Raw genomic sequence first — 20,007 nt, forward strand, 5'->3', positions numbered from 1 at the left:
CTTGTTACATATTTTACGTGCAAGAACATCCGAAATCTATTTTATAGACTTCGAGAGACTTTGTCGAACCACAAGATTGTTATACAAATATTTTGTACCACTATCTCCTATTATAATCGGAAGCTGTATGCATTACAGTGTAGAAAACTCCAGCCATATGGAATCATACGATGTTTAAAAAGGAAACTCAACATGTTGCTCAATTCCCTTAAAGAAACTAAAGTCACAAATCCTACCAGCTTCACCAAGGTCCAGGTTTTTCAGTTTCTCCATATCTTCTGATTTAAGTTCCCAATTGAATAATTGTATATTCTCTTCAATTCTCTGAGGATTCGTACTTTTTGGGATAACGATGATTTTATTTTGCACAATATATCGCAGTAAAATTTGTGCAGATGATTTTCCGTATTCCTTTGCTATTTTACATACGACATCATTTTGTAGCATATCTGGAATTTCTTCTGTTTTATTCAGTAATTTAACAAGCCCCCGTGAACCAAGCGGCGAATAAGCCGTCATAGGTATGTTCTTTTCTTTACAATATTTTACCTGAAAAATGTTATTTTAAATGTAAAACGTAACAAATATGTTAAGACACAATTGGTAAATTGATTTGAATCTTTAATTATTTAGAATTGAAAAATTCAGCTGAATTCAACAGTTTTTTGTTTTGGATTTTCGTATTGCTTTTTCTCAACGAGTTCTTTACCGGTTTGCAATGTCAACAAAGTGTGTTTTTATAAGAATGACTTTCCTCTTTTATTCATTACAATTTGTATATCCAAGAATATACATTGTATTTCAATAGAAAGTTATGTATCCGCATTGCAGTTTGCCATTTTTGTTGGTAAATACAGGGTGTCCCGTAACTCCTCGAACACCCGGAAATGGGGGTTGCTGGGGTGCCTCTGAACAACTTTTTCCTTTACCAAAATGTTGGTTGAAGCTTCGTTTTTGAATTATTAACGAAAAACACTGGCCAATCAGAGCGCGCGTAGAGCCCGCGTCCATTCACGGGAGCGCAGAGACTCATCCGCGCGCGATCGTGAACAAACGCGTACGCGTGACTTCTGGGTTATCGGTCTCTGTCACAAAAATTTGACTTTGCACCGGAATGACGGCAACAAACCATTTCTCTAAGCCTTATAAAAATAGCGGTGCAGAGTCACATTTTTTTAACAGCAACCGATAACCGAGAAGTCGCGCGTACTCGTTTGTTCACGATCGCGCGCGGATGAGTCGCTGTGCTCCCGTCACTGAGCGCGGACTCTACGCGCGCTCTGATTGGCCAGTGTTTTTCGTTAATAATTCAAAAACGAAGCTTCAACCAACATTTTGGTAAAGGAAAAAGTTGTTCAGAGTCACCTCAGCAACCCCCCATTTCCGGGTGTTCGAAGAGTTACGGGACACCCTGTATATTTAGTACTATGGTATTTGCAAGAAATATTAACAGTACATACAGTAGAACCTCGATTAATATGTTTGAATAATAATATTATCCGAATTGTCATTATATTATGACAGCTTTCCCTATACCAAATTTCATATATTTTAGACCAAACGATACAACCAAACAATGGAACACTACATAAAATCTTACGGGTCCCATCGTTCTTTATTTTTTACACCACTGATCGTGGATTTTCCAATACCATAATCTTGTGCTAAGTTCCTTACACACTCGCCGTTTTTCAACTTTTTAATAATTTCACATTTCGCTTCAACTGATAACATTATCAGTTTTCGTTTTAACGACATTATTATAGTTCTGTGAACGCTTCTAATGTAAATACCATACTGAAATATTGTGAAGAGGTTTCGTTTCGATAATTTTTATAGAAGAAAGTAAATACTGCATGGACTAATAGAGCATTCGGACATCAACATTTCCGCTAAATAATTGTTTAGCAAAGAAGTTATTTAAAAAAATGATACTTTACCAATTGTTTTTGTTGAAAGTAGACATGTAATTCAACTTGTAACATCGACACTTTTACTTTTGCGTTGTTTAAAATTCGCTCAATTTGGGGAATGTTAAAATTCGATAGTCCAATAGCCTTTGTTCGCCCACATTCTACTTGTTTCTCCATTTCAGTCCAAACTTTTACGGGATTCGTACTGTTATCGAGTTTAATTTTCCCATTTTCATCTAACGGATGTAACTCCTCTCCAGATTTTTCAAACGTGAAGGGCGTATGAATTAAGTAAAGGTCTACGTATGTTAATTGCAAATCTTGCAAAGATTTTTTAATCCAGTATTCGACGTCTTCTGGTCTGTTTCCAACTGGAGGAAGCTGCAACCATAGATTTGTTATCACTTGTAACATTCATTTTAATAATTATTTTAAACAGTTGTAACAAATATTAAATGTACATAGGCCACTTTTAGAACAGTATACCTTTTCTGAAATTGAACCAAATGACTTGAGTTTTTTTTTTGAGAAGTTAGAAGGATTAGATTACTAGATGACGTCTAGCAAAAATTTTGAAAAAACTGCAATTGCGATGAAATTTTCAGCATGTATATAATTGACATATGTAGATCTGCAAAACCTACGTTTTAAATTTTCATTACAATAGTGACCTTTACAATTTTCCTCGCGACTCCCACAAATCGCAATTTGTTCAAAATTTTTTGTACACGTCATCTAGTAAACTAATCCTTCTAACTTCTAAAAAGAACTCAAGTCATTTGGTTCAATTTCAGAAAAGTTATACTGTTCTAAATGTGGCCGGAAATTAATGGCCGCAACTGTATGTAAAATATTGCACGTTATTAACTTATAAATGAAACTATGTAATATTATATATTTATATAAAATTTATAATAAGCATAAGTGGTAGGAGAGAAATGTAAACGGTTTCTGTAATTTTTCTTGTGAAGTTCGAAATGCGTCAAAATGACGGATTCCGTAAACCTAATGTTCAAGAGATGAATTTCAAGCATTCTTATTTATTAGATTATAATTCAGCGTAATCACTGAGAACGCTTGTAATGAAGAATTAATCAACTGACAGAAAATTATGTCGACAACAACCCATATTGACCGTTTGAGCATGTCGCGCTCCTCGTATTCGATATCGAAAAGTGCCACCGCATGGGACCACGAAGTGTAAATTTTATTCTATTTCTTATAATCGGTCTATCTTTTTTTTTATAAAAAATTGAACAAAAATCCTGTACATAACCAATTTTTACTTTGTTTCGTGCTATTTCCAAACACTCGTATTCAACGAAAATGTCCAAAATAAAATTTTTGGAATTTTCCGACATCAAATGAAAAAAAGTACGATCGCGCCGCTTGGCATTTTTTGGTCAGATTTCTGTAATAATCAAACGGTTAAACAAATGTAAGAAATGCGAGATTCCGGCGGCGAAGTGGTGGCCTGGAATTTGTCACCCAGGAAGAGAAAGCGCGCGGGTACCTGAGGGTACCATAAACTAAGCCCTTTCCCCGGAAAGTCGAACGAGGGGGCTCCAACGGTTTTTCGGAGCAACGTGGGATACGACGTGGAACGAACATTCTGGAAATAGCCGTCGGGCGAGACGGACGCCGGAAACCTTAAGAATCGCTTAGGAATACAGAATAAATTATTTTTGGGATACCACACTATCCTGACTTTAATTCTTTGTTTTCAAGTGGTGCTTACACAAACAACACTAACAAGTGGGAAAAAATTGGGAAAGGGGTAGAATAGGTGCTAAACGTACTGATAGAGTGATCAAATAATCACACTATCCGAAAACAGGTACTGTTAAGGATTTAAACGAGCTCGCGTTCGTTGCGAGAGCCGTTTCATGTTTATGTTCGGGTCGCAGAGCGTGAACGTGAACCATTTTTTTCGGCACACCGCCAGGCTGAAGAGCACGGACAGCCGCACAGTGGTGCTATTTCACGAAAAGCTGGCCATAATTCATAAGTTCATACGATTTTCATAAAAATTGGTACTCTTATGTTTCTAGAGTTGCTGAATTCAAATATCTTACCAAAGATGCAAAATTCAAAATGAAGGATCTAATATGGTGTAAACGTTGTTTTTAAGTCAATTTTTGTGAAAATTGATCATTTTTCGATTTGTCTTTACATATATCATGGTATAACATATACAAAAATTTATCGTTCGCTAATACAGTGCAAGTTTCGTTTAAATCATTGAAAAAGCAGATCTCTCGAAAGTTGTCTTCCCGTATTGACCCGACCGCTCCAAGCCGAAACTTGGTCAAGTTATAATCTTGGAACCATTATTAAGTAAGACTGTATTAGTGTTTTGGATAAATTTTTTATTTCACATTAAATTTTTTACAAATATATTAACCTTTGCAGAGATATCGTGGATACGTTTTCGTGGGACAGACTGTGGATACCGCTACTTGGCACTTTAAATTTAAATATCTTAAAAAGGCGCAAATTTTCTCAATTGGATATAGTACCTGACATGTAACATTATATCAAGAAACTTGTCACTGCGTGAATATCGATGAATAACACTTTTGTTTTCCTTCCGTTTTATTAAAACATGACTAAGATTTATGATATATTGAGAAGGGCATTACAAAGGTAGATTCAATGATATTTTACTTTGTTTCTAGTGGTACAATGTTTTACATATGAATTTTTTTTGCATAAACTTTCCTGACACATTAAACGTGCTCCAATTTTCAAGACATTAAGGAGCATGAAAGTTCGTCAACTTTGACGGCCTATGTCTTAGTAACCAATCAATATATTTAAAAAATTCAAACGACATTTGATGCACCCATGTATATACAACAAATGTTCTGTAGTAGCAAAAAGCTGCTGCATACTTCGAAAATTGAATTTTGGCCACTGTGCGACGCCTTTTCTTTCGACGAGAGAAAAAACTCTCCGGTGCTGAAACCGTGTCCCTACTTCGTACGATTTAGCCGATCGGCTTTGCCAATATTTGTGGTATACATATACAGTGACTGTCACTTAAAATCGTACACCTAGCAGTTCGGCCGTTTATTTTTCTCAATAAAACGTGTACTAAATGATTAAAACCCATATGCAAGCATATAGTTTAATGCTTCTTTATTCGACATATGTATAGCAAAACTATAACAAAATGTTTAGATAAAATTTGTCATTACGTATGAAACTTAGCTGTCAGTGAAAATCGTACAGAAAGAATTAGATACATTTTTACAATAATATGTAACATAAATAACTTATATTAATATTTTGTAGGGTAACCAAATGCATTTTCAACACGTTTTAGTCGTCGAGGAACTGATTTTACCAAATACGTAGGCATAACATTTACTGACTATTACTAGAAATTTTATTCTATTTTTGTTCTACATTAAATAAAGAAGCATTGAACTATATGCCTGTGTATGAGTTTTAATCTCTTAATAGTACAATTTTCATGTTTTATTGAAAAAAATCAGCCGAACCGCTAGGTGTACGATGTTAAGTGACAGTCACTGTACGTCCCCATTTCATCGTTAAGGCAACAAAATCTTCAAATGTTCAACGAAGGACACTGCTATTTCTAATAATACATCATGTCTCTTATTTCTATCTTTACAATTTTTATTTTAACGGTTCCACAAGTTGGGTCGATCGCGGTACATATACACCTGTCCCCCGATTCACACGGATGATCGGTTCCTCAGAATACCGTGTAAATCGAAATCATGGCTTTTTGTATGAAAAACCGTGTAAATCGGGGAAAAAAGAAAATGCGCATAATTTAGTATGCATGAAAAATAAAAAATATTCAGGGTCAGGGTTTAGTTTCGAGCGAACGATCGATGAAGGCGAAAATAGCCGGTCGCCAATGAAAGATCCGCGGCGCGGCAGCAAACTTTACGTTACAATATGAATGCTTTTTGTATGCAAAAAAGGGGGAAATTCCGTTTATTTTTTGGTTTAATGCCAGTGTTAACAAACGAACGGTACTAAAAAATGACTGTACAAATATGTGCGCAGCATAAACTTTTATTTTTAACAGTTTATATTTCTGAAAAGCCGTTATTTTGAAAACCGTGTAAAAGTGAAATCGTGTAAATAAAGTACCGTGTAAATCGGGGGATAGGTGTATATTAATTTAAAAATTTTCATTCGACCACTCTCTCTCTCTCTCTCTGTCTCTCCGCCATGTTCCCGTACGTTGATCGCATCCGATAGCTCAATAAAATCTGACTGTGATGTTGAATATGCATCTCCATACACGCATCTTTTCTATGTACGTATAATTTCAACGAAACACTGCTGCTTTCGATACGATTTCTTTTAACGTTTACCGACATCAGTCGGGAACTCGATCGGCTTTTCAAGCCATGCGGCACAAGCCGAAACGCTGTGTTTACATTGCCGAACGACTTTACCGATTATCAAATGTCGAAGCAACGAGGACGTGGCTTAACACACACCGCGATCCTCGGAATCCACGAAGCAGTTAGTTAATCGTGTTTGTTTTCTCATCGAACATACTTCGTATACCATCAACCGTTTCTAAATCTAATTGTTGCAGTAAATCGGTATTCGAAAACTCAATTCGTGGCATTTTCCCACCATCGCGGAGTCACCACGCTATTTCACCAGCTACGAAACAGGTACATATTTGTCGTTATATAATATATAAAACGGAAAGAAAATTTTTTAACGGGAAATTGTAACAAAATAGGTAAATTCCAAAGATCGTGGAAATCGCGAAAACACAACGAATTGTTCATGTAAGAAAGGTTCCTTTGTATATAGGATAGAATAAAACTGGTGTGCTATACTATAATCTTCTCCAGCATGGCCGAACGATAACATTAAATACAGCACGTGTATTTATTAATATGTATTACCTTTGTGACGACGAAGACTTCAGATCGTTTAATTTTTCCAGAATCAAACCATTTTTTAAGAACTTTACCAATTATCCCTTCATTTTCGTACACTGGTGCTGCGTCAATATGTCTATATCCTGCTTCCAAAGCGACATTTAATGCACCCTGTAGTTCCTCTTCACTTGCCTTAAACATTAGAATTCACGTTTTCATTTTCACGCAAATTGGTTAATTTATTCAAAATTGAACATTGAAACTTTCTACAGTTATATACAGTTTTACAACTTCTTTATCTGAGCCCGTAATGAAAATTTAAAAAATACATGTTGTAGATTTATGTCAATTATACGAATGCTGAAAATTTCATCTAAATCGGTTAATGTTGGTACGAATGAAAATTTCATCGAAATCGAAATCAAATTAACAATTGTGAAAATCGCACTATTCCACGACTTTTGGCCTGTAACTGTAATAAATCTGAATATTCTTACATCTTTCGAGGCCTGTCGCTTGTTTCTCAGTCAACCGATTTCGATGAAATTTTCAGCACGTGTATAATTGACATTGATCTACAAAACGTATGTTTCGAATTTTCATTACAAGCTCAGATAAAAAAGTTGTAAACAGTGACCTTTACAATTTTCTACGCGATTTCCGCAAATTGTAACTTTTTAACACGTCATCTAGTATACTAATCCTTCTAATTTCTAAAAAAAAAAAGAAAGAAAAACTCGAGTCGTTATGTTCAATTTTTAAAAAGTTATACTGTTCTAAAGAGTATCCGAATATTGGTGGGAGTCACTGTATGTACATAGTACGCTTCATACTTGCAGTACCAATTCTGGCCGTTGGGGGATTCGTTACCAATACCTAATATGATGTAATTGCTTGAGAAGTTATGAAAGTTTAGAACCTTCACGACCGTAAGTAATCCAATACTGCATTTTGCATAAAATGTGAGTAAAGAACGAATGTTATAATTTTTTATTATAATGTAAAAAATCGATATTCTAATTTATTCGTATTTTGTACTTCAGCCAAGAATATCTGTACACAAATTTACATGAAAATGGATTAACATCTTGCATGAAAAATTAACAAAAAAAGTTCGAATTTTTAATATATTTTTTAAACAAATGAATTTTTCTAAAAAATAATTAGATAGTGCGTAAAGATCAGTTATAACATGCATTTCGATAATTGAAATAAACGTAGCATAGCTTTTTTTGTGGCATTATGAATTTCAGCAAAACTAGTGGTTTATTTATTTAAAGGAACATCAATGCTAATAATGAATAAGAAATAAATCATTGTGCCAGAAAATGTGATATTTCTTTTGATATATGTATACTCCTTAATAAACAGCATCCTTTTTCTGTGTATTTAATATTTGGATCATTCCACGCCAAATCGATCACTTTTTCACGTCGACATCAGGGATTTTGTTCTAAATGAAATATAATGTAGTACACGTGGAATTAGGGGGGGTTTAAGTCATCGTTTAGCTGGTTTCGAATCTGTTTAAAAAATACGAACCCTTGAATTTGCCAATTTTTGCCCATTTTTATGAAAAGGGGCTGTATCTATCAATTTTTATCTCAGAAACTATTGATCGAATTAAGCTTAGTTTTTTTGTTTCTATCTAGAAGAATTGCCCTATTGTAATAATATTTTTGTTGTTTGAAAAATTGATTTTATAATACTGAAAATCATAAACAAATTCTTATTTTGTAAATTTCTCTGTGATGGGCTAGAGGTGTTCAAATTAAGAAAAAAAGAGGGTCATATTCCTTGAAATTCTACCAACAAAATGAGCCCTTTTGCAGGATGTAGTCTTTAAAATTAGCGTCACAAGGAGCTGGAAAAGGACTGATGTAAGTACCTTTTTAAGTACGTTTTAGATAAGCAAGCCACATGTTCTGTTATTACAGTCGGTTGTCTACCACTTGTACCCCATAATAAGTACATATGTATGTACCTTTAATATGTATAATAAATGGCCCTATTCATACTTAAAGAATAATAAAATAATAGTAATATTAATAATAATAATATGATAATATTAATATTATCATTAATATTATCATTATTATTTATAATAATAATATCTTCTACTGATATTGTCTTCAGACCATATTGAAAGTACTATGGGGTACGAGCGATAATCGAAATATGTAGTGTTTAAAAACACGCGTCATTTTTAATTGTATCATAAAACGGTTAGATTTAAATAAGTACATACATATGTTAGTGGAATTAACAAAAGTACTTCCTCTGAAAGTTTCTATAAGATACTTTATGTGCCAAGTGTGATTTCTGTTAAGTGATGAGTCAATCAAGATTATAAATATATAAAAATTATAATTGTGTACAAGCAAATAACCTATCACTAGATATTCATGCCTATTTACGTATATACGTAAGTATGTAATTATGTACTGTATGTTTTTAAAATGGTTTAAAAAATATTAGTAGATTGTCAAGCTTGCTATACTATTATTAAAATATAAAAATTAAAGGTAAAAATACTAAAAGTTTTCAGAAATAAAAAGCAAATAATAATAAAGTTTAAAAATGTAAGGTTAGGACTGAGTAGAATACAATGTGTACGACTGATCTTCTTGAAAGAGGTGATTTGAAAAGTTCTATAAATATGGTGTTAAAAACAAAAACTTAAGGAGATGTACATACATTGTTTAAAGATTAGTACTATTGTTAAATGAGTGGTGATGCGGCTGGTTAACAATATAAAATAATATTTATTTCTTTAATAAAGAGTTACAAAGATCAGATACAAAAGAAAACATGTTGCTTGTGCCACGAATACTTGACTCGTGGACTGACAAAAAAGTGTTGCCACACTTGAATGAGTGGCAGTGCTGCCAATATGTGAATGTATAATCTAATCATTACTTAACAACTATTTACATTGCAAAGCTATAATAGGTATTCAATATGATTATTTTCTTCTATGTAAACGTCAATTTAGAATAATGGTGGCTGATAAATTTGTTGTGATGTATTTAATGAAATAAGTAGACAGAAGAGACAGTTAGGAAGAAAGTGGACAGCTAGGTTATTACTCTTTAAAAATAGAAATCTAGTGCTGACACATCTGATGATCTAGAAGACCATATAGGCCACATAGCATTGCTGTGATAAAGTACGTATGAGCTCCATCGTATCAAAACTGTATTAATTATATTATTGTTGTTGCACATGGGTCAGCTTTCAATAATATTGGCAGATAATTATTTAAAAACTTCCAATATATATATCCTGAAAGAGAATCTGGTCAATGCAATGGACTAACTACATAATTCCTTAACTTCTTGACATACAAAGATGTCTGGAATATGTGATTTGTTTATTATGCTTTGTAAACATTGATGTCTCTGAGACTACAAGAATTTTACACTAATTAAATTTGCTTTTAGTGCACCTATAGAACAAATATTACAAATATATAATTATATAGTTTCAGTGTGAGCATTAGAAATAATAATTCCTGCAACGTGTCTGGTTTGAATTTGTTGTATGAAAGTGACGATGATAGCCTAATGAGCTCTTTGAGTGAAAATGAACGTACAGCTGATAATTTTCATATATATTGTAATATTTGAGATTTAGATATGCACTTCAATTATTATAGTAGAAAAAATAAATTGAAAATAGTGATTTAGTCAAATATAAATTAAAATTAATTCATATATGTATTATCACTTTTGGAAAATTTGCAAGAAAAAAACAAATGCTGTAGACGTGTGATTACTATAGGAATGGGCAATAGCGATTGCGTTTCAATTTTTAAATAAAGATTCTTAATTTTCAACATCAAGCCACTCAATGAAAAACTTTAAATTCCGATACTGAAGAATAACAAAATATGTCTTAAAAAGTAAATGGAAAGTATAAAACCAGGTATGGAGACAGCAAAAATATTTCAGATTATTCATAATTTTGACCCTGAATATGTCATTAAAATAAATCAAACCAAGGTACAGTGTTATACTAAAGTCACAAGGAGTCTGTCAATTAAAGGGGGAAAGAATATGGAAACCAGTATTTACAGTTTACATAAAATGAGTCATTCATATATGGTGCAATATGCATTTATTTTTATATGAAAATTATTACTCAAAGCTTTTATTTGCTTTTAAGAAGCAAATGGAGCTTGGATTACAAATTTAGAAAGATATAAACTAAACGACATTACTTTCACAATGTTATAATTACTCGTTCAACATCAGGAAAATTGTATACCTCTATATGTGAACAATTTCTAAACAATATAACAACCCTATGTGAAAAAATGCAGCCTTTTACGATATTACAGGCTCTTGGTCTGATTAAGCCAATCTTGCTTTGTATGATTGCATATTTAAAGATGAAAATATTATGATAATATTATCAACATGCACTTTAAAAATCCTACTACCAAAATATACTCCAATTTACAAACTGCTTGATGTACATATACTTTTATTTCTAATTAAAATACTACATACAAAAACCACAAACATATTGGGAATTGAAAGTCAATGAAACAAACTTAAAATTAAAGCATTAATACAATCCATAGAAATACAATTTCTTGGTCATAATCAGTTGCAATTATTGATTTGTTACCATGATGAGGTAAAAGTAATAACTGCATTTAGCAATAACTATTTCGAATTAGTATTACTTATACACTCTACTACAAAACTATAAGACATGTAAAAAAATTAAGGAAAATTCTGTTTCACCAAGAATTTTCTTCTTCTTTCATTCGTAATGTTATTGATTACTACATATAGTAGTATTTTATGTAGTTCTACAAAATATCTAAAATTGCAGTTCAAAATCTTTCATAATATATATAAACATGTTCTTTTATATATATCTTTAATATATATATTTAATATATGGTCAAATAAACAAGAATAACCAAGCATGTCTGTTAAATGATTTTAGAATATTTTATATTCCAGCATGACAATGCAAATGTGCACATTGCAAAACATGTTAAAAATTTTCTAGAAATGAAATATATGGAAGCATTATCATGGTCTAATCCTCTGATTTCAATCATTAAAAACTGTTGGAGGATGCTCGCACAAGAAATTTATGCAACAAATAAACAATTTAATAATATAGAAGAATTAAAAAATTGTATTTTCAATAAGTGGAAATCATTAAATTATAAATTTTATTCTAAATTTGTGTAAATCCTTACCAAACAGAATAATTGAAGTTATTAAGAACAAAGGTGGTACTACACATTATTAATAAGTAAATGAAGTTTACTTTCCATAAATTGTTTTTGTTAATTTTGCAAAAAAAGAATTCTCTGTCTTGTCGTATTGTCGCTTTACTTTTTGTTATGAAACCTGCAATTCTAAATAATCTCTTCTTAAATTGAAGTTGTCAGAGTTATTACAATCAATCATATAAATGATTACTAAAGAACTATATCACAATATTCACTAAAATCATAGGTGTTTTGTAGTTTTATTATGGACTGTATTACTGTATACACATTCAAACTTGTGTATAAAAAAAATAATAGTTTTCTCGCCATCAAGCCCTTTCCAAAACTTTAACAGTAAATATATCGTAAACTATTAACCATGTATAGCTAAAACCAAATCATGAGCTTCAGTATTTTAAGTTCTATCATTGTGCAAAATCTCATTGGAAAGTGGATGTTACATCTTGACATCTTCCCTTATAAGACACAATTCTGTACACATACTCTACAAAGGATGCAGATTTCTTAAAAACATTTCAATATTGGGTATCTAAGAATAGTCTCTGTCTCAAAATTTAATAATTTTATTGGGGCAATGTTTCTGCGAATTTTCTTTTTTTCTTTTCATTGGTTTCGTTGCATTGCGGGATGCGATGTGTGCAAAATATAATTAAAAATATAATTAGCCTATACAAGATAAGTCGTGGGAAACAGAATACCTAAATATTTCTGTTAGGATTGAAGATAGAAGGAAATGTCAAAGAGGAGCTGTTCAAGGGGACAAATATCATGATATAAACAAATCTTCTGATTGACGTTATCTTCAAGGTTTTTTAAAGCTCATCAATGGTTTCTTAAGGAGGTATTCTAGTCTAGACTTTTCAAAAAATCATAATTATTTGATTATAACTAACTTTCAAAAACATGAATAAACATATCTGCAAAAAGTCTTATGGTTTCTTTGTAAAAAAATCTCAAAAAATATCTAAAAACTGATGCTCTAGACTAGAATACTCCCTTAAATGCCTCCATATATTTTTCATTTCATAGCGTAGTAGTTGATGTCAAGACGAATTCAACCATATAGGATATTATGACCTTAATCTAACAAAATGTAGGATAAAGCAATGCCAACTTTAAAATATGCATTCAGTTTATTGAAGTAAATTACCCCTTAGACATGGTGACCTTCAGTAGTAACACAGGCATTTACACGTTCTGCAAGACTTTGAAATAATCTTTTGACCGTTTTCGATGAAATAGATACACAAGACCTAATTATTTTGTGAGTGGAATTTATGTGAATGAAGTATTCGCACAATACTTGATTGGCTAACATTACTTTCTTGAAAGAGCTGTCTACTGCTAACTTAAGGATTTATATTTATTGCAACAAGAACATTAACCGCATTTGCTTCATGTGTTACACTTCTCACTTTTAAAGGTTTTTTTTTTGCTTTCAACACTACCAGTTTTATTGATCTTTTTCATTAAATGTACATAAATAACTAGAAAGGTATGGACTGCTGCAGTCAGCGAATCGGTCTTTGTACAGACGGATAACTTCTCTAAGGAACTGATGCTTTTCGTGATAAATGAAAATCAGATCGATCTTCTCTTTTTTTGAGTAAGACATTGTTAAACGTATACCGATAAGTTGATACATCACACCTGTCCTTCGATTTACGCGGAGTACAGTAATGTCTCCACAAGTGTCAGTCCGCAAGGAAGCTAAACCAGACACTTGTAGAGTCAGGGACTACGTTTTCGAGCCTCGCGCCCGCCTTTGTAGTTTGCCGAACGTAGACAAGGACGGCGAATAAAAGATAAGGATGAAACGTGAGTTGAGGCAACCAAGCGATTTAAATACCAACTTTTTTAATTTTACGTTTTTTTATCCCGAAATTTTTCTTAACATATTGATGAGATTTTTCTGATGAAAATGACATCAAACACGACATAATCTGAACAACATTTACTTATTAACACGTTCACTGTCACGCCAGATATTTCACTGTATTGAGATAAAACAGACTCCTTGTATTACATTACATAGAGTTGGCCCCTACCGTTTGACTGCCAGTTGGAGAATCGGCCCTACATTTGACTGACACTTGTAGAATCGGCCCTACATTTGACTGACAATTGTAGAATCGGCCCTACATTTGACTGACAATTGTAGAATCGGCCCTACATTTTCATCAGAAAAATCTCACCAACATGTTAAAAAAAATTTCAGATGAAAAAAAGTAAAATTAAAGAAATTATATTTTTCTATTATGAATTGTGTAGCGTTACACGCTTGACTGACTGCGAGCGAGATAACATAGGCGCAGCAATGACGCAGCCTAGGCGTAGGACCATCTATACTGACACTTGTAGAATCCAAACTGGCTGACACTTGTAGAGACATTACTGTACTCGTTTCACGCAGTTTTTTTGTTTATATGGAATAAAATCGCGTAAATAGAGTCTGCTAGTAGAAAACAAAAATACTAGAAAGAAAAGCCGGTATAAGTTATAAAAATATATATTTCACATAGATTGACAAAAAAAAAAAAAAAGGAAATGATAATTCAGTAAACCAAAATAAATTTTATTCAGTGTCACTCTCTGTATTATAATTCAAAACAATCGCCCTTTTCTTTTTAATTGACTCAAAGTTACTATGCAAAGTCAATATTCTCATCCCTTGAAATATTTGGAAGTTCTATTTCATTTTCATCAGTAATGTTTATGTTTTTCGATGATTTTTCCTCAATCTTATCTTATCCTCCTGCAGGAGGTATTTTATTACAGATAATTTTACGCAAATAAATGATTAATAACGTAATTTTATGTTTTTCTGCGCAAAGTTTCTGCTGCACTGCTTTTCTTTTATATTTGCAGGAAGAGGGGAAAGTAAATTTGTTATGATAATGTTATCATTAAATTTGGTATATGATATGCAGTAAATTTAATAAAGATTATAGAAAAATATATTTTCTATGTTTTCGTGTATATTGTACTGCAATAATTCGATGGCAAAAACAGTCTGAAGGGGAGAGTGGGGTAATTCCGGCTACATAAGCAAGAAATGCTATAAAATTTGAACAAGTTACACATTTGTTAATTTTTTGATATTAATTCATAGCTTGAAGTGTCTCGTTTGTATTAGTATAACCGAGAAGGCATAAATTTACGTCGTAATACAATTGGAAACATACAACGAAAAAAGGTCATTTGGCTGGAATTACCCCACTAGTGGCCATGATTTTTCTTTACAAAAGAGGTAAGAAAACTGTTAAATTAATAAAAAAAAGTTTTATTATTTTTTGTAGTTAGCAGTGGTTTCACTTTTTTTGTTAACTGAATTTCTTGGTTTTCTTTCAATTTTTGTAGCAACATTAGAACCTAGAAATATTTTCATTTGGAAAAACATAACTTAAAATAATGTAAATATGATGAAAATGATAACTATTGCAAATGTAATGTAAATATAAACTACCTCTTTTAATTCTTCGCAATGTTAAAAGCTGGCTGGAATTACCCCACACCTCATGCTCCGATATTTGAAGTAATACACTGAATTGAATTTGCATATAACAAAAAACCAAATGTGACTTTGAAAGTAGAAACATTCCTCTATTTAACGAGATTGATATTAATAATTTATGTCGATTCCAAGTACTAATTTACCTTGCTTGAAAATTGCCCACTGTTACGAGGTTTCGTTGCAAAATGAACATTCACGTATTGCTTAAAATAAAAGGCTGCTATAGTCACAAAAACGATGAATATTAACTAGCTGCATCATTACCAAGGTAAAAAAGTTGTAAACAGTGACCTTTACAATTTTCTACGCGATTTCCGCAAATTGCAATTTTTTAAAACTTTTTTTACACGTCATCTAGTATACTAATCCTAATTTCTAAAAAAAAAAACAAAAAAAAATTGAAGTCGTTAGGTCGAATTTAAAAAAAATTATACTGTTCTAAAGAGTGTCCGAATATTATAAAGAGTGTCTGAATATTAGTGGGAGTCACTGTACCTGTAGTTTGTTGATAATCATGTTTGTGTATATTCGAAGATCACTTTTCCGTTAACGGTACATGTGATATTAAGAAACTAAATGTTACACGTGAAAATCAAGGTCATTTCAAGGTCACAGTATAATGTTTCTTTTTGACATTTTCTTTTATCTTCAATTTTAACAGAGATATTCAGATGTTTTATTTCTCGTGACCCACCCTGTGTAAGCTTGCGGACTTACATAGTGGCTAACCACTCTTCTTTTTGTTGTTAACCCACATATTTTAAAAATTCTTAAAATACAGGTTTAAGGAAAATTGATTAATTAATATAAGTACGTAACAAACATAATTTTATAGTGTACAGATTGTATCATGAAACATTTTTAATATATGTAGACATTTTTTTAAAACTTCTTTTCTTTAGTGCACCTTTTAAAGGACCACAGAGAAATCAAATTAATAGTATCATCCAATTTTTTAAAGTTTTCTCTAACAACTTCTATAGTTATTGTAATACATATTCCATTTACTGTTTACACAGTCTATGAATTTCATATGAAAAACAATGTTTTATTGAATAGTATTTAATAAAGAGTTGTAATTAATTAAATATTTTATTTGTACTGTGTCTTTATTTAAAACATAATTTTGTACAATTAGACTGAAAATAGTTTTTATATCTTTTTAATAAAAAGTATCGAAAATAATAGCACGAAGAAAATATAAATTTTTATTTGTAATACTGTTGATTTAATAAATATAAAATACCGATATTTACTGTGTATCAAATAATCAATTAGATATAAGCAGACTTGAAATAAGTTTAATTTTATTCTAAAATTTAGTATTGTTTCATAAATACATACTACTAAAGGATATTTAAGTTAAGTAAATTTTGGTATAGGGTACATGAAATACAACATTTAGACAGTTAATAATAAAGTTTTTCAGGATTGCTGTTTACAAATTTCGGTAATAATTTGAAAATTAAAGTTCTTACATAAGATTCATAACTAAAATTTATTCACTTGAAGAATAAATAATTTTATCACGGTAAACATTTTGACATTGCACAAAAGACAAACTAGTAAAATAACATTTTCCAGCAATGCATAAAATGAATATATGAACCAAATGAAAGTTTTTCCAAAGTGTTCAGAAACCACAATTGTATTATTCGGAATTGAACGAATATCTGTATAACATTTCCAATTGTTGACGTGTTGCGTTTCATTTCGAAAGTAGTATAATGTTAAGAATATATAAAAGTGCAGAAGCTAAGAAACGTTTACAGCTCGTGTATAAGTTAAATAATTGTACCTGCCATGTACCAAAGCCCACTATTGGCATTAACTGTCCGTTTGGGAGCAGAATAGTTTTCTTCTCCATTATGTAGATGTGTGCAGTAGGAGTTCCGTGAGATAACTGAACGCCGTCTCCAATCTTTCAGAGTAACTGTACTTACTTTCACTTCAAGTGTATACTCACTTTAAACCTTCAGCACTTTCAATAATTACGACAGAATTTGTAATTTTCTATTGAGAATATTCATTCTTCCATGACATTCAAGGTTTGTAGTTTTCAAAGAACATAACAAAAAGGAAGCACAGGAAGAATTCCGTAACGTTTGCTTTGTTAGAAATATCTGAACAAAGTTTTAATATCTTATCGACAGAACTATTCCGCTGATTACTTACACCTAATACGGTAAGTGAAAATGCATAGATATGTGCTGTAAAATTGTTCTTTGAATAGAAAAACTGATAAATCAACTATTATAACATAAGAAAAGAAGTATATTTACATTTGTAAAAAAAACCTACATAATAGTGCTTGATATTTATTTGACGCGTTACTGCGTCATTCGTATTCGAATCGAGTCTTTCGTCGATAAGGTGTTAATACTGCCTACATATTTAAATTTTTGTCGACACTAAACGTACCACGCCCGGTCAAATGACCGGTTTTAAAATTTGATTGAAAACCATGCATCTGTTTTTTCCCGTTAAAAATAAAAATGCAAATATGTCATTTTATTTTATTATTATCTAAAGGCTATTTTCTGCGTTGTTTCCTATATTCAATTGACAATCACCTATATTCCCTTCGGAAAAATATTACATATTTCATAACCGGTCATTTGACCGCCTACGGTAAGGATAGGTATCAGGGATGTGCGAGAACTCGAATATGTCGGGAACCCGATGCTCGGGTCGGGTCCCGAAAGTATCTCAGAATTCGAGAATTTCGGGATTCTCGAAAATTTTGGGATTCTCGAGAATTTCGGGATTCTCGAGAATTTCGGGATTAGAAATAAGAAATAGAACATGGAACGAAAATGGTAAGCAAATATGTGATAGATATGATTTATTTTATATTTTCGTGTGGAAAAGCTAGTTTTTCAACGTTCTCCGATAATTTTCGAGAATCTCGACAATCTCGAATCACGAGATACTTTCGGGAACCCGACCCGATCCCGAGATAAATTTTCGACCCGACCCGACCCGACATTTTTGGGTTCTCGTACACCTCTGATAGGTATACATACATAAAGTGCCGGTACGGTTAGTGCTAAGGGGGTATTCGCTTGGGTGGGAAAAAAGTATCGATTTCTTGCCTTGTCTGATAAGTATATGTTTGTATTACAACGAAATTTGAAATTACAGAATTATTTATTAACGAAGTTACAGACGTTTGAAAGATGCTGTGCGCAGTTTACGAAGTTATTTTCCACATGAAAGCGCACGAGAATTACGGTCATGTACATAGTCGTCGACTTTTTCAAATACGCAGCATTTATTGATAGTCGGAAGAAATTCAATTAAGGTTGTAAACAAGTAGGATTTTCAAATTGCACTCCGCGGTCTAGAGTATTTAATTATTTTTATATATTTTAATTATATAACGTATATTTCGGTTAAACGATGAAAATACAAATTCTAGAAGCGTGTCAAACAAAATATTTATGTTCACGGCACTGTAAACCTTGGTTCTGTAAAAAACTCACGGTTCTGTAAACCTTGTATCTTTTTTATATTTTACAGAAGTAAAGTTCATGGAATCGAATAGTATTTTTTAGAATTGATTCAAGTGCTGGTCTCAAGCGTTAAATAGGTATTTGAGACTTTAACATTGGTTATTTTTGTATTTGTTAATAACAAATTGTATACATCAAATGAAACAGTATTCTTTCAGCTTTAAAATAAATGTAAGAACAAAATATTATCTTTAAATACAGTTGAAATAATACGAGGAAAGTGGTGACTTTCGTTGGCTGACTTTGTTCAATTTTTTTAAATTTTAACGTTGAATAATTCGTAAACATTCGAGACAGAAAACAGAAAAATTTACATAGTGTAGTTTTTCGAGGTTATTAACAAATGCTGTAAGTTTAAAAAAAATCGGTGACAATGATCGCAGTTTTGTACGTTTTGATGTTGAATGGCTTTTATGTGGGTTTATAATATTACAATAAAAAGAAAGCGATCTGTTCGGTACCGAACGTGACAATGGACGGTTCCCTGACAAACATGAAAACTTTACCTTTCGACTTTATGACACGGACGATCGGTCTAAGCTATTTTTGAGTGCTTCTTTTTTTTGTAGCTTAATTAACATTTTACTCGAGGACGAGGCCCAGAAGGTGTTTATGGGTATTGAACCGCTACGTTTTGCAAGCTACACGCCCTTCTGGTGCCCATCAGTTTGCCTCAATACCTAATGACGTGTCGTAAAGCCACACTCACACAAACATGCCAATTCAAAATCCCGTTAGGACCAATTGCCTCGTGGGCCCGATTCCCCGGTCGCGATCATGCCCCACTCCACCATCTCGGAAATTCCGGAGTGGGTGGAATGCTCGTGGCTCGGGGACCCTTGAAATCGGAGGTTGAAAATTGGACCTACTTCGACACACCCCAAATACACTTTTGAATATAAAGGCCACTTCTCAAATC

The 20,007-nt window shown here is 32.2% G+C and overlaps 1 protein-coding gene across 1 annotated transcript; it reads right to left on the reverse strand.

The window, feature by feature from the left end:
- Window positions 1–174: 174 nt before the first annotated feature.
- LOC108575530 (alcohol dehydrogenase [NADP(+)]) lies at window positions 175–17,635 on the reverse strand. The gene is made up of 4 exons (XM_017938352.1): window positions 17,372–17,635; window positions 6,824–6,991; window positions 1,941–2,294; window positions 175–549 (listed from the first exon to the last, which is right to left on the reverse strand). Exons 1-4 carry the CDS (start codon window positions 17,438–17,440, stop codon window positions 175–177), a joined length of 966 nt encoding a protein of 321 aa, XP_017793841.1. The 5' UTR covers window positions 17,441–17,635.
- Between the last annotated feature and the right edge of the window lie 2,372 nt (window positions 17,636–20,007).

Source organism: Habropoda laboriosa, unplaced genomic scaffold, assembly GCF_001263275.1.
Source record: "Habropoda laboriosa isolate 0110345459 unplaced genomic scaffold, ASM126327v1 scaffold311, whole genome shotgun sequence".
NCBI classification, from domain to species: domain Eukaryota; kingdom Metazoa; phylum Arthropoda; class Insecta; order Hymenoptera; family Apidae; genus Habropoda; species Habropoda laboriosa.